At 36.2% G+C, this 19,048-nt stretch overlaps 3 protein-coding genes across 3 annotated transcripts; 2 read left to right on the forward strand and 1 right to left on the reverse strand.

Annotated features, from left to right (window-relative positions):
* Positions 1 to 578: 578 nt before the first annotated feature.
* Positions 579 to 1,150, forward strand: PHYBLDRAFT_184431 (ssDNA-binding transcriptional regulator). Its single transcript, XM_018438933.1, has 2 exons — positions 579 to 682; positions 748 to 1,150. Exons 1-2 carry the CDS (start codon positions 590 to 592, stop codon positions 1,030 to 1,032), a joined length of 378 nt encoding a protein of 125 aa, XP_018298770.1. The 5' UTR covers positions 579 to 589; the 3' UTR covers positions 1,033 to 1,150.
* A 13,509-nt stretch (positions 1,151 to 14,659) lies between these two features.
* Positions 14,660 to 14,995, forward strand: PHYBLDRAFT_103298 (hypothetical protein; the record flags this gene model as incomplete). Its single annotated transcript, XM_018427761.1, has 2 exons — positions 14,660 to 14,823; positions 14,935 to 14,995. Coding segments are annotated over 2 exons (225 nt in total), but the record flags the coding sequence as incomplete, so codon positions are not given.
* A 779-nt stretch (positions 14,996 to 15,774) lies between these two features.
* PHYBLDRAFT_88191 (hypothetical protein) lies at positions 15,775 to 17,605 on the reverse strand (the record flags this gene model as incomplete). The annotated part of the gene is made up of 6 exons (XM_018443689.1): positions 15,775 to 15,859; positions 15,917 to 15,996; positions 16,137 to 16,272; positions 16,616 to 16,752; positions 16,916 to 17,215; positions 17,354 to 17,605. Coding segments are annotated over 6 exons (990 nt in total), but the record flags the coding sequence as incomplete, so codon positions are not given.
* Positions 17,606 to 19,048: the final 1,443 nt, after the last annotated feature.

Raw genomic sequence — 19,048 nt, forward strand, 5'->3', positions numbered from 1 at the left:
TAATACTATTCCAAGGCTCGATGATTATATATGTATATGAAATAAGCAATATTGGCTTAATGCAAATGGTTAAGACGCTTATTTTAATCTAGACTGTAGTTTTTCTTGATATTTACGTAATATTTAATTGTTCAATCGGTTTATTTCAACCTTCAAAAATAGAATAATTATCTACATCAACGTGTTATTTAAAGTGATTTTATATACATATAATGCGTAATATGTGTCAGGAAGTCATCTTTTTGGGGGGTTTGTCTTTGAATGATTGGGTACATTAACAGTACATCATTAACCAGAAACATTTGATTTTTTTGCAGAACATGAGCTCTCGTCTATAAGTATCCATAAACTATTTTTTTTCGGGATGATCTTTGTTATAAAGTCAATCTTGAATATTATAAAGAACTAATGCGGTGCATGAGTCACCATTGAAAACCGAGCAAGAATACTAAAAAATATTTAGCGCTTGAATTTCAAAAAGTCCAACACAGTCACAAGTTCATGCTGACAATGGCGTGTACACTACAAAGGTCGTGGAGCAAAAAAAAAAGTTTTTTTTTTCCTTCTCTTTTACTTCACTTTATAAAATATGGTCAAGACAAATAAATACATTGAAGACAGTGATGACGAGGACTTCAAGCCTACCAAGAGAGTAGTTTCTGAGGATGAAGATAGTGAAGAAGTGAGTATTACTATTAAAATTGTTTGAACAAGAAAGGATTATTTATACCTGGCCTTATCTATTAGGAACCTTCTTCCAAAAAACCCAAAAAGGCGGAAAAAGAATCAAAAGAAAAATCCAAAGGTTCTTCGACACCTGATGAAAGTGGAGCAGTATTTGAGCTATCATCCAAGCGTAAGATCACCGTCAAAGCATTCCCTAAAGGAGGTGCATTTGTAGACATCCGTGAGTTCTACACGGATAAATCTGGCGAAACTAAACACGGAAAAGGCATCTGCCTTCCTCTTGCCCAATATAAGATTCTCAAAGATCTTATTCCAAAGATTGATGCTGCTATCGAAAAGCTCTAAAGATTATTCCCTTTGCTTCGTAATCATATATATTCAGCACAAACTTATTGTAATATAATCAGTATATTTGCCGTTGTTCAATTAATAAACCAACTAATAAACCAGCATTTACAAAACCAATTCGTCTCTAACTTGGCATAGTAAAACATGATACTACCTTCATTCAATTTGAAGGATTACGTAGTACAACAGCTACAGAAAGAAAAACTATAAGTTATAATATAGCAAATGTATTTTGTATTTGCTACTAATACATTTACAGACAAACAAATACACAGCACACACACACACACACACACATATATATATATCAAAGATTCCTGATATCATTTAATTAGAATGTATTATCTCAATCAGTACCTCTTCTTTATAACATATAAATAATTATTGATTTCACAAAATATTTATCAAATATCCACTCGTAAAATATTGCGCCATGTTCTCTTTAATATGTTTGATACGCACATTTTATTAATCTTACTGTTATTAATACTGTAAGCCTCATTTCCAAAGAAAACTGAATCAAGTACAACCAAAAAGAACAGTACATTATTGTACTGGGAAGAAGAAAAAAGGTAACAAACGAACAAACCATCAACACTCAAATTTGTTAAAAGTATTTTGACAGCCAATTAAATTAAAAATCCCAAAAGATAACGTATTCAAATAAAAAGAAAAAGTTTATTCAATAACATATATCACTTCTTTAACCACAAGTGATATGTTGGATCTATCAGACATCACTATTATCTCTCTGAGCTTCATTTATATCGATGAAATTGTGCTGATTCCTACTGTTCAAGAAGTTCGAAACCGTCACATCCGTGACGGCCTTCTTCTAAACTTTTTTTTTGATGGACCTCAAGAGCTTTGGCAGATTTCAGTACAAGAAAAAAAAAGCTGATCATTTACAACTTGCCTTGAGTATAATGGGTAAACCTACATTTAAGCCAAATCCAGACACTTCTGTCACCACTACTTCCACAGCTGCCGCAGCCTCAGCAGGAATTCTTCTCACTGGTTTTGACACAAGTCCTACAGCCGATCACTTTGCTTTGGTTACGCATGGCATCGATCGCCACCGTCTTCGAATTTTTAATGTACGATCCGGCACAGTTAACAACGACCACACTGGTGATAAAAAAGAGAAATTTACCAGCTTAACATGGGGACATGTAAGAGACGATGGCGACTTGGGACAGGTAAGCATAAGTAATAAAGGGATAACATCACGTTGCCTGTAATTAATTGCTTAACCCCTCGGACCAGACCACTGAATCCAAAGCTAATAAGAGAAGAAGAGGATTGGCAAATTTAAACAAAGTTGTTGCGCTCGGCACTAATAATGGTACAGTCGTGATATACTCTCTTATTCATGGTGCTATTGTCAAACGTCTTGCTGGAGCACACACCATGGCCATTCTCGATTTTATTCTCAACAAGAATGGTACAAAGGGATATTCATTGGCAGAAGATAACTACATAGTAGAATGGGATATTGAACAGGAGAAGGAAGTAAAGTAAGTCGCATACCGGCTAAATTCACTTTAATTTAGACTTTTTTGTTTAAAAAAAAAAAGAAGAAAAAAAGTTTACACAGTCGTTAATAACCACTTTGTGATTCTATTTTGCTTTAGAAAATGGAAAGCAGATGTGAAGAACGCACGTAAATTGAAATTAAGTCACGACGAAACTAGACTTGCTACAGCAGGACACACTATCAGCTTGTGGGATTTGGCTTCCATGAAGGTGTTGAAGGTAAATATCTGATTTTTTTTTATGATTGTACCTTTGCAGGTGTGTATGTAAACGAGAACTATCAACGCAAAAGAGATTTGATGAACTTAAAAACAAAATGAAACTGTAGAAATACACTGGACATGCCAGTGGTGTCACTCAACTCGCATTTTCTCACCAAGACGATGTACTGGTATCAAGCGCAGAAGACGATCGCTACGTAAACGTTTGGGACGCACAATTGAAAAACGATAATACCAACAACTTGACCTCCTTGACACTCGAAAACAACGTAGCACACATAGACTTTTCAGAAACAGAGACCTCTGTCCTTGCAGTATCTGAAGATGGTATAGTTGGCATCTGGCAAAACGCAGATTCACCCACATCAGCATCTGCTTCAAGTGGTCCTCGACGAAAGACCATTAGATCTATGACTAGACCAGCAGACGCTAATATTAAGGTCGTCTCGAGCCAAAAAGAAGATGTCATCATCCCTATTATTGCTGCTCGTTATGTATCAGACGCTAATGGAAAATCTGTAATGATTGCACGAGGATCAAGCATAAAGCCCGTATTTGAGGTGGTTCCCTATGTAAATGAGGAGACCGGTGCTTTGTTGGACGATATTGTTCTGAGCCGACAAGTTATCAACAATTTCTTAATGGAAGATGCATCTATTGCAGCTAATAACTTGGTAAGCCAAATATATATATAGAAAATTGAATGTGATTGGACTTCTGGTTGAAACTAGAGAAAATATTGACTGTTGTAATAGAAAACAACCCGAAAAACATACGACGAAGCCTCTGTCATGGTTGTTGGCAATACAGATTTTTCCGTTCGTGGTCCTAAGATGCATGTTTCTAATGAAGCATCAGCCAAAAATACAATTGAGGAAGTTTCTTTGGATAACACCGAGGAACCTTCGATTGAACAGAAATTACAGCAGATGAACGTCGAGGAAGAACAGACAACTACTAGACCCAAAAAGACCACCACACGTAAGATCGTAGCACCCTCTGCTGGTACGCTTCAAAACGTCCTTATTCAGGCACTACACTCCAACGATGTTCAGCTCCTCGAGGCTTGTTTGAGCCACACCCGTATCGACATTGTCCATCGTACCGTTCAACGCCTACCTGCTAACCATGTGATCCCGCTCCTGTTTCAGTTGATCAGCAGATTCCAAGAAAAACCAAACAGAGGACGAAATATGTTAATCTGGATTAACGCTGTCCTGACTCTCCACACTGCTTATTTGATGACTGTACCTGATCTTGTCAACAAACTTTCCGGATTTTATCAGGCACTTGATTCTCGTGTTGGTGTTTTCCCAAAACTGCTTTCATTACGTGGTCGCCTCGATATGGTTCAAAGCCAAATTGATACCCGGTCACGGCATGCAGTGGACAATAAGCAGGCCGAAGAGGCACATATGCCATTAAATGTCTATGTTGAAGAAGACTCAGACAATGAGGCTGAAGATAGTGTAAATGAAGATGATTTGATGAGCTCAGCCGAGGAAAGTGATATTGAAATGCTTGATATTGAAAGTGAAAATGAAGAAGAGGAAGATGACGAAGAGGAAGATGATGATGAAGATGACGAAGAAGAAGAAGAAGAAGAAGAAGTCGAGAGTGGAGAGGAAGATGAGGATGAAAAAAAGGAAGATAGCGAAGAAGATAGTGAAGAAGAGCATTAAATTGTATGACTTTGTATAATAAGATAAAAAAACCCAACTGCCATGAAAACTAGAAATGTGTTTAATGAAATAAAGGATGATAAACATAACCCATTACCAATCCATACCATAAGATAAAAAAAAATAAGTGTATCTAATCAAGTTTATTGAATCAAATTTATTACACCTCAATATGTATGAAACTTGCCAGCTTATTTTTCGGTCACCTACAAAACCTATAGTTAATTTGACTTCCCAAGAAGTTATTTATTGTTGAATTAATGTTAGGATGCTTTTATTACCAATTCAATATTTAAACTTGGCAGCTTTATAAGCTTTCAACTGTACACTTTTGATTTTATATTCATAAATTAACAACCTTCAAAAAATACCTCTCTCAGTATTCAAAGTATTCTACTGTTGTCTTGGAGTATCAGCATTAATATACCTCGATTAAGAGAAGAAAATAATCTTATAGAATCTTACACGACCTACACAATTTAGCATTTTTTTTCTTGCCAGTTCTTCTATGATTGTTTCCAAATGTATTTTATAAGTAGAAATAATATATATTAAACCAGTTGTTTCTGTATTTTGATTGTAATATATTAAGTTGGTTTTCTCACTACATGAAGGCTATACCTTCTTTGAAGGTGAATTGAATATATAGTTTTTTTTTGGGCTGATAATTAAGCTGTTAAAGCAATATATCTTAATGTAAATGCGACCATAAACACCAAATAACCCATATAACTCTCAAACAAATATTGTATTATCCTTTTTTATCCTATTCATTTAGAGAATCTTGATAAAACTGAGCCTGTCACAACTCCATATAAACAAGCAATGTATATATATATATATACTTCTCTCTCTCTTTCATTAGTGAGTATATTCTGAGATACACAAATGCCTTTTTGATCTCATAGTATATCCTTTTCAAATAAGCCATTTTATAAACATTTGGCGCTAAAAGTAATTAAATGTATGTCCCTAGAAATACCATCAATTGCTTTATATGCTTTGAAAATTAAGAACATGCCATAAAATATGATGGCTCTTAGCAAGGCTGGTGTCATTAAAAAACCATGTCCAGCTTTACCAATGAATATACATTACCTAAATATACAAATAACTTTACAGTAGAACAAAAAGATAACACTAATAAAAGCGACCTAAACCAATAGATGAATTAATAAACAAATGCATATGTATATGTATATATGTCCGTACACTGTATCATAACTTGTAACCAGTTATTTGAAATATTTTTATCTAATATTTTACGTTCTTTTGAATAAATGGCTGGTATCAACTTCATTATCACTATAAAAACCTGTCACGTCCTTCATAAAACACTCGACGCAGTAGACAGCGCATAAAACCACCCAGCCAGTCTTTCTTTTCCTTTCTTTCTTTTTCTTTTTTCTTTTCTTTATTATATCCCCATCCCCACCCTTTTTATTATAATTATTATTATTTTAGCTCTCTTTAGTTTCTCTTATTAACATGACAGCAGCATACGAACGCCTCTTGGCGCAACTAAAAGACCTAAAATGTTGCGATTCTAAACTGACAGCAACCATGCGAACCCTCATTCTCGATCCTTTTAAACCTGACCCCAGTCGCCCGGAATCTCTTTGTAGAGCAGCACAACCAACGCGCCATGAGTTCATGAAGCTGTCCAATGATATTTCACCAATCGCTATTCAAATTGTCAATCAGAATCTAAAGACTCTCGATGCTGCGAAATCAATGCCAGTCGACGATCGTACTGCTGCTGTGAATTGTTTGATTGATACTTGTCTTTATGCGATTGCAGCATTACGATGCATGGGAAACTGCTCATCGCTAAAACCTTTGGATCTAGAAAAATCCTTGTCAAATTTGATTGGAAAAATGATTACCATTGGAGAGGTAAAAATAAGTAAATAATCAAAATCAAAATCAAAATCAGAAATACATACACACACACAAAATAGATAATATGGAGAAGTAAAGAAATAGATATAGAGAAATAGAGCAAGAACAAAAAAAAATTGATCAATTTCATAAGATATATAAATTATATATATATTTCTTTATCGATAATGAATACTGAAAAAAAAACATATTTACATTATATGCTTATATACCAAACATAAAGTATGGATGGGCTTTGGATGAACTTCGCAAACTACGAAATGTGTTGGATCAATTTGCAAGACCATTGCTGGTAGGAAAGACTACCCAAAAATCCGGTCAACAACAACAGGGCAAGAGTGGTTTAACTGTATCTTCACCAAATCAGCGTAGACAAGATTCTTCATCTAAACCGCCGCCAGTATCATTTGGTGCCTTGGATCGATATTCAGATCAAATACCAGATCAATCCATGGTACAATTGTACGGAGAAATGACATTCCCCCTGGATACTGGAATAAGTGAAACCAGCATGATTCTGTTGATTCTTGCCTATCAGTTGAGTTTTATCCGCGTATGGTGTAATATTCGGCAAGGATCCTTATTAAAAGTAAGGATAGTAAAATTACACATCTTTCTGTCTGTTTGTTTGTTCTTTTTTCTTTAAAGAAAATAGCAATACTTTAGATTTATACTTCTTTAATTTCTTATTATTATTATTGACATTATTGTGAACGAAACTAATTTATAGAAAATCAACAACTTGTTTCATATAGTATTTACCCGATTTACTGGCTCAACCAGGAAATGTATTTGAGTGGATTCAACATTTATCAACCGTTGAACCAGAAGTCGCCAAAAAACAATCTGATGCTCTTCACAAGATTCTACTGCGTGCTTCAAAGATAGTCGATCCATCCATTAAAGATTCTAATCTGATAATATATCGTCTTCAGGCGTATTCTTGGAAAGCATCAGCACGTACTGGAAATATGCCAATTGCCTCCATATGCGACTATATGTTACGCTCGAGTATCAGCCTTGAGAAATCCTCTAAGCAAAGTAAGATGATATGACTACTTGTTAGTTTCTATAAAAGTATAAAAGTATCTATATATATAAAGGAAGAAATATAGGAATTATTCTTTGATTTAGATACTTATTGATCCAATCTTTGTTGCATATATTGTCAAAGATTATTACAGTATTCTTTTAGCTTTCTATGCTGATTTTGTGCCTGAAATATCTCTTAATGTCAAGGATGATGCTGAAGTGAATTCGTACTTTATTCTGACAGAATATTATGGTTATCTTGCTCGAAAGGTATAAAACAAAAGAGATATTTGTATAAGAACTCTACATAAAATTTAACCCCACCTTGACTTTTTCTCTCTCTCTGTTACCTATAGTCTAATGATCACAAGGCAGAATATACAGCCTTTCAATCAATGTTAAAACCACTCAATGGAGCTCTCAAGCAATCCAATAAATCCCATTTTTTTAAGATGGCTTATGGGGCATCCGCAGAGTTAGCTATGCTCTCAGCAACCATTGACCGTATACTCCAAAACGAACAATGTGCGTCATTCGATAGTACACTCTTCATTCCCTCTTTCTCTCTCATCTACCCTAAACTAACATAACTTTGATTTATCTAATCATCATAATAGATATAACTCTTGCTTTCGAAAATGCGATTAGCTACATCAAACCTTTGCTAACGTGTCCGAAACCAAATGGACCCTACGATTCTCGTGCGCTTGGAAGCCTTTGCAAAAACATCGACCATTTTCAGCAAAGCTGCCAAAAATTCTTTGATTATGTCAAAAAACAAAAGACATCCAAAACGGAATCATCAATGCCACCACCTTCATCATTTTCTTCTCCGGGAGGTCCAAGTATCTCCTTGCCACGGACCCAGACACGGTCGGTTTTGGGCTTAGAAGGATGGCGCCAAGGATTTCCTCCCATGATGACAATGTTAGAACAAGCCAGCAAATTTCTTATTCGTAGTGTAAAATGGGTTGAAGTAAGTATATCACAAACAGATCTACACACATGCACGGACGATAAACATTTCTATAAAGCAACTTGGTCTGGTCATCTAATGCTCTTTTATTATCAATAACTGCTCTGTGTTCTTATCTAGTCGGATAAACGCCCGCCGGTGGTTCCTGAGAAAATATATCTTTCATTTGTTGATACGATGGTGTTATTGGCAAAGATGCACATGTTGATCCACAAGGATATCGAGACAGCTCAACGAGTTTATATTTACCTTAAAAAGGCCGAGGATCTATGCTTAGACTACAAGTATATAGCCGGTCTTTACTGGACTTCATTAGGGTACCGTGATATTGGTATCGACTTTGCTACTCGCCAACTCTACGAAGAAGCTATATATCCTATGCGCAAATCGTGTACTCTTCTCGAAAAACAACAAGAAAAGAAACCAACCGATACCGATGCATTTCAATTGTGTAAGCGTTATGATACTTTGGGCGTCTGCTGTCAAAAGAGTGGTCAGTATGAGGTAATGTATTCAATTATTAAAACATAAAAAAATCAAACAAACAAGCAACAACAACAATAATAATAACATCGTGTTAATTAATATTCTATATATATAGCAAGCTGCACAGGCCTTTAGACAGGCTCTCATGCGTTTTCCTACTTCAAGCATAAAAAACTTTGTCAGTCAAGCTTCTTCTACCTCAATCTCAACTATTGCCTACAAGAACCCACTGATCCCAAAAACCATGGACAGGTTTCTGCGATGCTCGGCTGTGGATATGAATATGCTTGATGTCCAGCTTGCATCCAAAGCCCTCAACTTGTCTCAGCTCACATCCTTAGAGTCGTGCATTGTCTATGAATGTGAGCTAGCAATCTTGCAGCAATTGATGGTGAAGAGGGATGTGAGTTTGCTGCAAGAACATGTTTTTAAGATTCTACTGTCTATGTATAATCCAGAAACTTGTCCAATTCGCAGAACCAGGTAAAATAAAGAAAGAATAAAGTCGCGATTTGTTGGTTGGCTGGCTGCTTGGTGGGTCTGTATACAAATATAAATCAGACAAACTAATATTCGAGAACGTGTTTTGTTAGAGTACTTCTTGAAAAAGTACAACTCGAACGTATGAAGCATTCATTAGGTAAATCCGAACTATCTTCTGCTATTGAGTGTGCGTTCGAGGCTTCTAAGTTACTTCAATCCAAGGTGAGCTTAGATAAATGTTCATATATACATATAATATATATATATATATATCCTTTTTGTCTTGTTGTTTTTGTTTTGTTTTGATGTTTTGAAATTATATAAAGACTCATTTTACACACACATACACACACACACACACATACCCATACAAATACCAATAGACCTACGGAGAAGATTCCAATTTACTCCATTATAGACGCCATTATATGGCAATGGCTGATTCTTGGATTGCGATATGTAGCTATGAGATGGGAGAGGACCCGCCTTACGCTTATGAGCCATGTATTAGTCAATGGGGTAAACTATTGAAAGATATTCAGCCAAAGAGTAAAGGTAATAAATAAATAAATAAATAATGAATATATAGATACACTATAATATTTATTTACTTTGCTGTAGGTGATACTTTGCCTGATGATGTAAAGGGAATCCATCGCTGTATTGATAATGTGGATCGTCTTTATTCGCATCTTCAAATGCTTTCAAATACCTTTTCATTGAACTACCAGCTGGTCTTTCGGGCAAATGTGCTTTGTCTACTCCAAAAACTAGCAAATGGACTGCGTTCATCGACCACTGAAGACATCTCTGGTAAAGTAGTATACTACGCCTAAAAACCAAACAATTAAATAATAAACCTCATACTAATGTATTCATATATATATATATATACATGTCTTGTTTTTATTGAATAGATACCGTGCTATTGTCAGCTACATTGGGACGTACATGGAGTGATATGGGATATTCTGGAAAGGCATCCATCGAGTTTGCATCAACACAGGAAATGGTTAAAAGCCCACAATGCAATCCAACGTCCATTACAACATACCATATGTATTTTGCCTACCACAAAGCACAGATAGGTCGATACAAAGAAAGGTATCACGAAAGAAAACTTTGATTATTTATATACGATAAACGCTAATATACATATATAATTTTTGTATAGTAAGGTTGCTTTTGATCTGGCCAAGAAATCATGGAAAGCAACAACAAGTCTATCAACTGCTCAACCTCTGCGAAACGGTCGTCTTCAGATCGCAAAAACTCTTGAATTGGCAGATGCTTACTATATTCATTCTTTTATTGAATCTCATATGGTAAGTTTACAAGTAACTTTTATTCTTTCTTCTTGAGAATCTAGTTTTGCATACTATTTCGGTTATCATTTCTGCTTCTTTGTTTTTTTTTTAAAAAAAAAGATGATTTTAATAGGATACACTTGAACACGCCATTCTGGATGCCATGGATGCGTTTAGAATATTGAGCAAATGCGCAAACACATTCAAGCTCGAAGCAGCCCAGCGTGCTTGTCCTAATAGTAATCAAGTGGAAGATCCATTTGGCGATGACAGTTCAGCTGCCCGCCATACGACAGGGTCTGTCATGTCTGCTGCTGATATTGCTTTTAAAGAATCTGAATGGTGTATTGCACAGGTTTGTTAGGTTTTACACCCACACCTAAACACATAAGAATGACCTTAATTGCTGATATTGACCCCTTATATATATATATATATATATATATATATATCCAATTGTATCAATTAGAGGATGGGAGTTTGCCTTTTACATCTCGGTAATATCCATGGAAAACATGGTTCATGGAGAGAGGCACTGTATTTCTTGCAACAGGGTCAACTGTTAGGCGAACAGATTGGCTCCGAAGCCATGAGTTACAAATTCTCTTTGGGACTCACTGAATTTCACATTCGATGCGGCACATTTGAGGACAACCGACAGTTTATTGAAAAAGCTGCCGGGCTTCTCAATGTAGAGGTACTTTCTTTTTTCTTGACAAAGACAACGAAAAAGTTTATACATGATTTATAACATGAGAATACTAATTAGTGGATTCGTCCTTTGTGGTTGGTTGGTGGTTGGGTTGATTATAGGAAGACCCTTATTTGAAACATAAATTAGACCTACAGATGATGGTGGGATATGCAATGTCGAATGCTGAAACAAATATAGATGATTCGATGAGTGCATATGCAATGGCCAACCAAACAGTCTGTGAATTGACAGACCGAGAATTTATTGTTAACCTTGAAAAGTTGGTAGAACCGTAAGTAGCTGTGCTTATTGTTAAGGAAACCAATCAAGATATTGACTATACTAACTTAACTATTTCAGAGACACGATCCACGAAGAGCATTTTAAAATAATAAACTTGAAGAAAGGCCACAAAGGTATAAACAGAAAGAGAAAAAGAACTATGTATGCACTGTACGCGGACTTGTGCTTACCTATTTGGTTGTGTAGAATTTGAATGCATCCCATTGTTCAATAAAGACGGACTCAATACAATTCACAAAGGTATACAAAATAGAGAGAGATATTCAGGGTTACATATGCGAATATTATGATTAATATTTGTGTATTCATATAATTGGATATATATATATACAATAGAGCTAGCTAGTCTTGAACAAGATGTAAACTTAGAAAGTATCCTTGATTCACTGGATAAACTTGAAAAAGACAAGGTTATGGTAACGGAAAAGGTAAATAAATATAATCGAGCTCTTAATCCTTTTATTGTAGCTGCAATTATTCTGTAAGATTGAAATGAAATTAATAACTTGGCTGTAGTGTGAGCTGGACTCTGCCTTAACAAAAGTGTGGAAGGCTCTTGTTGACAAGAAAGTTTCTGAGGACATTGCTACCAATATACTATCAAGAAGTAAGTTGTAAAAAAAAGTACCATGTGCAAGAATGAGTTTTTGTATATATGTTTAATAAAACTATCTCTTTATTCAATATTAGTACTTGCTTTACCTAACTCTGGATTCACACCTAGAAAAGGTAAAATAATAAGATAAATTTTGCTGTTGCTTTTGTTGATGTTATTATTATCAACGTCTATTGATTACTGGAAAACGTTTTATTTATTTGTACCTAGTTCAAGCTGTTTCTTCGGTATCAAAAAGATCAATGGCACAGCAGGTTTACAGTGAGAAGCCTGTTAAGAACCAGCCTATCAATCAAATTCGTGATATGCTCAAGTCGTACTTGGAAAAGGTGATTGAATCTCATCACAAAAACCTTAATGTTGGCAGCCTTGGAGCACTTCGTTCTATGTATGAGTGTGCTGGGCCCTTGATGTTCCTCAAAGGATGCCTTTCCGAAAATAAGAAACGCTTAAAAAATGAAACTGGTCAAAGCTCCTACACCTTTGGTAAATATTTTGTTAAAGATGCTGTTTTGTTTCGTTGTTTTAGTGAAAAGTATTTACATATATAATCTAACCTTCCTTCAATCCTTTTTGTTTTTTTTTTATTTGTTTTGATTTGTACCCATCCGTGTAATAGAAATGTCCAAAGGTCTCAAGTTACGCCGTGAAATGAAATTGTGCCTGGGCGTCAAACTTCAGGGCCTCAGGGAAACAAATGAACCAAGTGAGCCACATTGGCCTGCTGATCGAACTACGCCTGCGCTCCCCCTGAAACGACGCCGTAGAAACAGCACACATGGTAACACTTGTACTGTCGATCCTACATTATCCTCCACATCAGCAATTACCTCACTTGCGGACTATTTGAGTGCACAGCAGCAATTTTATGATCATGAACTCAACCTTGAAGACACTGCATTCCAAACCAACTTTGTCGACATCTTACCTCCGCATTGGACAGCTGTTTCGATCAATCTAGATCCAGCCACAAACGCACTTTATGTAGCTCAACTGAAAGCACACGAACACCCTCTTATCGTTAAGGTTCCACTCTCTCGGTTACGGATCAGCAAACCAACTAGTAGGTCTCAACCCGAACTCGCCCTGTCTTTTGAAGAAGCAAGTCTAGAACTCAAGGACATTATCGAAAAGAGCGATGAGACGATATTTGTACGGAACGAACGGAGTACCAAAACACAGGTGAATGCATGGTGGTCTGAACGCACTTTATTGGACGAACGGATTCGGTGCTTATTGGAACGCATAGAAAATGAATGGTTTGGAGGCTTCAAGGTAAATAATAGTAAAACCAAGAGGTTATGTGCTTGTCATGAAAGAAACCATAGTTTATTTATTTATTTTTCTCCTTTGATATACACCAGGGTTTACTATGTGGTGCACATCAAAACAGTGAAGTAGAATTTAAAAAATTCAAAGAAGCTCTTATCAAGGCAGTTTATGAAGTGGCTCGTAAATCTCAGGGTGTTGGGTCTACAGCTGTGTGCGAAACATTGGACATCGAGGCATCTGTCTGCCGAATGATATTGAGATTGGGTCCAACACCACAAGAAAAAGATGTAGAAGATGTGATGCAACTATTGCTGGGTGATTATGAGAACCAAGGCGCAGTTATCAAGTATACATCTATGGATGTAAGCATTGTAAGTAAAAGAAAAAGAAGAAGATAAATTTGAAAATGCTAACAAATCAAACAAAATCAAATAAAATAAAATATTATTTTAGCTAAAGAACAAAATCATAGCAATGATCACAAAATACTACACAGCCAGTAAGCGGACTGGTGTGGATCCTTTGAAAGAACTTGCAGACGAACACATAATCCTTATCCTCGATGCATATACCAACCAATTCCCATTCGAAAGTATGCCAATACTTCGGTCGCGTGCAGTTTCGCGTCTGCCATCCCTTGCTCTTTTGCGTGATCGGGTCACGGCCAACCGACACCTTTCAGGGGCAGAGGAAGGTTGGTCAGAACTGGGAGTCAATACTTCGAATACATACTATGTCTTGAATCCTTCGGGAGACTTGAAACATACCCAAAGTGAATTTGAAAATACGTTCCAGAGGTATGTGTAAAAGAAGATTTTAAGTCTTTATTTTTTCTTTATTTGTTATTGTTATTAATGTGAGTTACTAATACAATTGTATAATTATATTTGACTTGCTTATTAGTATGTTTGGATGGGACGGACTGGTAGAAGAACGACCAATGGAACAAGAATTAGAAAGAGCTTTAAAGACCAGAGACCTGTTTATGTATGTTGCCTTAATATCTACAAACGCACATATATATAGATGTAGATATATGTATATTCAATGGCAAATCTAATTAACCTTTTCTTTTTGAAAAAAATAATAATATATATATATATGGTTATGTAGGTATTTCGGACATAGCGCAGGACAATCATTCATACGTGGTCAACGCATTAGGAACCTTCCTAGATGTGCAGTAGCTCTTTTAATGGGGTGCAGCAGTGGTTCTCTAGATAGAAAGAAAGAATATGACCCTGATGGTTATGTGCTTAATTATCTGTTAGGTGGAAGGTGAGTTAAATTTATATAATATTGAGTTTTCTTTACTTACTAATTAAAACCTTGTAAATTGTTGTTATTATTATTATTCTGTTTCAAAAAAAAATCATAAAACCAAACCAGTTCAACAGTTGTAGCTACACTTTGGGATGTTACAGACAAAAGTCTGGACAAGTTAACCAAGCAAATGCTGAGTGAATGGGGTGTTTTGCCAAACAATACAGGCGAAAATACCTCTCTAGTCAAGGCTGTGGCTTCATCTCGTGCCCATTCTAACCTAACGTATCTAATCGGTAAGTTTATTTTATTTTTCTATATAAATACAACTACAACTACAAATACACAACCAAACAAAAGAAAAAGAGTAATGTTTTTGACGAAATGAGGGTTGGGTTTTGGTGTGTGTGTGCGTGTTGGTGTTGGTGAATAATGTTGTAGGTGCATCGGTGGTTGTGTATGGTATTCCGTGTTACGTTAAGACCTAAAATGACCAAAAAAAACAAGTAGCCGAAAAGAAAGGTGATCGGTTCAATAAATATAAACATAATTATTACAACATTGTTGCGTGAATTTGTGTGATTTTAATAAAATAGGACTAGATACATATACCTACTATATACAAATATATAGTTATTTCTTGTGTATGTTTGCAAAAAAAATTAATTAATGAATTAATGAATTATTATTATTAATATTAATAATAATTGATTTAGTAATGGTAGATATATGAAAAGAAGTGTATTATTATTGAGACAAGAAATAGTATAAAGAAAACAAAGCACAGAGAAAAAAATATATGTATATTTATGTATAACAACCTCATTCAATTCTTTAAACCTTGCCCTGATCCACATAATCCTATCATAAATAGTACATATATTGAACAAGTTTAGATCAGTTGATTTGCTACTTTGGAAAATGAAAATGAAATCTGCACACAAAAATGTGTGTCTTTTTCCATATAGTTACCTGAAAATTGAAGTCTGGATCTTGGTAACAAAAAGAATGAGATAGCAATTCTTGTGCTGTGGGTCGTTTGTCTGGGTCGCTGTAAAATAAATAAAATAAATATCAACAATCAACAATCAAAATAAAAGCAACTTACATTTGTAAGCACAATTCAAGGAAATCTTTAGCTTCTTTAGATATTTGCTTGGGAATTTTTGGAGATTTGAGACATCCAAGCTGCGTGAAAAAAAAAGAAGAAAAATAAGACCATAATTAGCACAAGCTTTTGTTTTTGTTTTTGTTGTTGTTGTTTTTTACAACAACAACAAAAAGAGAGAAAGGGAGTATTAGCTATAAGAAGTGTAGTTTTGTCATACATTATAAAGGGTTGCAATTTGGTTAAAAGCAATCCAAGGGCGTTGACCAGTGAGCATTTCTATCACAGTGCATCCCAAACTCCAGATATCCACCTTGGCACTATAGGGTTCATTTTTGACTACTTCTGGTGCCATCCTATGTACACACAAATACAGATACAGATACAGATACAAATACAAATGCGGACAATAGTAATAGTAATAAAATAAAAAGAAAATAAAAAGGCACAGACAGAGATAGAGAGTAAAGAGTGGTGATACGTATAGATATATAGAATATATATGTAGATGTAGATGTATATATGTATGTATGTATGTATGTATGTATGTATGTATGTATGTATGTAAAGTTATGTAGAAAAAGATAATAATTTATTAATGAATAAAGGAATGAATGAATAAATAAATAAATGAATAGATTCTTGTATACTATGCTTTATTATCATTTCTATTAAAAAAGCTCCATGTAATTTACCTACCAGTATATTGATCCACGCAACGACATACGAGAGTTAGCATCATAGACTTGGCTGTAATCATTCTTTTTCGAAAGGCCAAAATCAGATATTTTGCACACTCCATCAGCTTCTACCAATATATTGGCAGCCTTGATATCCTGGATAGCAACAAGAATCCAAAAGAGAGATAGAGAGAAAAGAAATAATTAAACAGTAAAGAGATTAACAACAGCCTCTTTTCTATATGTGGATCTTTTAAAGACACACACACACACACACATATATATATATATGTGTGTGTGTGTATATATTATATCTTACTCTGTGTAGAATACTTTTGGAGTGAAGATATGAAAGACCTAACAAGATTTGATACGTAAAGTACCGAACCAAGCGTTCATCGAACCCTCCGCGCAGCTGTAATCTACTAGCAATACTTCCTCCAGAGACATACTCCAAAAAGATGTGGACAACTCCTTCGGCTTCGTCTTGTCCGTATCCAAGATATTGTACGATATTGTCGTGGTCTAGATCTTTTAGCATGGCAATTTCTTGATAAAGTGCTTTTACCATATCATGCTGATGGTTTTGATGGTTTTGATGGTGATTTTGTTGATGCGGCTGTTGTGGTTGTTGTTGTGGCGAGTTATTATTACTCTGTACATTATTATTATTATTGTTGTTGTTGTTATTAGTATTATTATTATTAATATTAATCTGTATATTATCATTGGTCTCAGGCCGGGGGGAACGGGGCACCTGGACTTGCTTGACTGCAATGACATCTCCTGTGTTCACATTGAAAGCCAAATACACACGCCCAAATGAACCTTTGCCAATCAATTGCCCACGAATCCACTGTACCGCCTGAGGAACTTGTACTGGCTGATTATGGTGGGGGTGGTATTGGGAATGATTGTATTGGTTTAAGCGTCTCTTACGTTGGGGTTTGACTTCCAACAATGGAGTGTCCCAAAGTTTGGTACTCTTGCGACGTAATAATGTGTTGTTTCCATGAGTAAAGGCCAGATTAGAAGATGCAGTGTATTTCTTGCTGGCTTCTCTAGCCAAGGATCTAATAGAACGGCATTTGTTGGTATTGTTGGGACTCCGTCGTGAAGGCGAGGTTGGTGTTAAAGGAAGATTTAATTCGATATCCAGGTCGTGGTTGTCAAAGTACTGGTCAATGTTCTGACAGACAAGGTTGGCTGGTGGACGCTCACCCCAAAAGTCCTGTGGTTTTGGTCGTGGTGGAACGGCCCACAACAGAGAGACATTGTTTGGTGTCGATATTATTGTAGTTGGACCTATTTCCATATTGTCTATAGTTGATGCTGTTGTTGCTGATGCTGCTGTGTTTACAATAACGGCTGGATCAGTAAGTTGAATACGGCGGTGTTCCTGTGACGCTGACGGAGGTTGTTGTGGTTGTGATTGTGTCACTACCAGTGGTAGTGGAGATGAATAACGTACAGGAGGACAAACGGGGATACGGAAGGGTCCTCCCATGGGGAATATTGGTGAAAGGGTGTCTGACGGAGAGAAGCCGAGTTCTGGAGTGGTGAGTGGGTCTAAGGGGTGAGCTGGTCTGACCAATATTCGTTGGGTGGCAGCAGAGTCGGCTAATGAACACAGACGGACTAAATCGTGCGGCTGAAGGGGGGTGTCTAAATGTGAGTGGAGTGAGTGAGTGAGTGAGTGAATGAGTTTTTTTTTTTTAAAAAAAAAGAAAGGTATGTGTGCACACACGCACGCATGTGTAAATATATTGTATATGTGTGTGTGTAGATATGCAGGCCGTTTAAGAGATATAGATCAAGACAGGGCAGGGTAGGGCAGGGCAAGGCAAGGCATGACATGACGAGAGAAGAATAATGATAACAATCAGATTTCCTTACCAGGATCAGGTCCGTTCTCATGCATGTATTCATATGTATCACGTTCACCAGTCCAGTGCATGCGCTTGAGTAGCATGTCTTTGAGAATATCGGGATCTCGGATCTCTGCTACTGTAAGACTGTACCATGTTTCTTTGTCGGCTGTCACTTGTACTCTTGATTCCTTTCATTATCATTATTATTAAATAAATAGATAAATAGATAAATAAAGATATAATTGAAACAGATAAGATTAAATGTACAGAATACAAAAAAAAAAAGTATATATTCATAAAGCTTACTCGTTTGGCAGGCAAGGATACACGAGTTGGCTGTATTGGCTGTGTTGGCCAATGGGAATACTGTGCCCAGAGACGGGATATTTTGTCGGGTGTGGAAGAGACCCGGGCAGGAATGGTTGGAGACAGACGTAGGGGTTCTTCGGTGTCTATGATGGCCGTGGGGTCCGCCGTCGCCGCAGCATTAGTAGCAGAATTAGCAGCATTAACAGCATTAACAGCATTAACAGCCGCAGCCGCAGCCGCCGAGTGAATGGGATTTTGGATTGGACTGGTTG

This window comes from Phycomyces blakesleeanus (genome assembly GCF_001638985.1).
Source record: "Phycomyces blakesleeanus NRRL 1555(-) unplaced genomic scaffold PHYBLscaffold_1, whole genome shotgun sequence".
Lineage (NCBI taxonomy): Eukaryota > Fungi > Mucoromycota > Mucoromycetes > Mucorales > Phycomycetaceae > Phycomyces > Phycomyces blakesleeanus.

Bases quoted from the DNA above. Each gene is read 5' to 3' on its own strand.
- PHYBLDRAFT_184431 (XM_018438933.1), top strand. From the start codon at position 590: ATGGTCAAGACAAATAAATACATTGAAGACAGTGATGACGAGGACTTC. The intron at 683-747 runs GTGAGTATTACT...CTTATCTATTAG, and splicing joins AGGATGAAGATAGTGAAGAA to GAACCTTCTTCCAAAAAACC.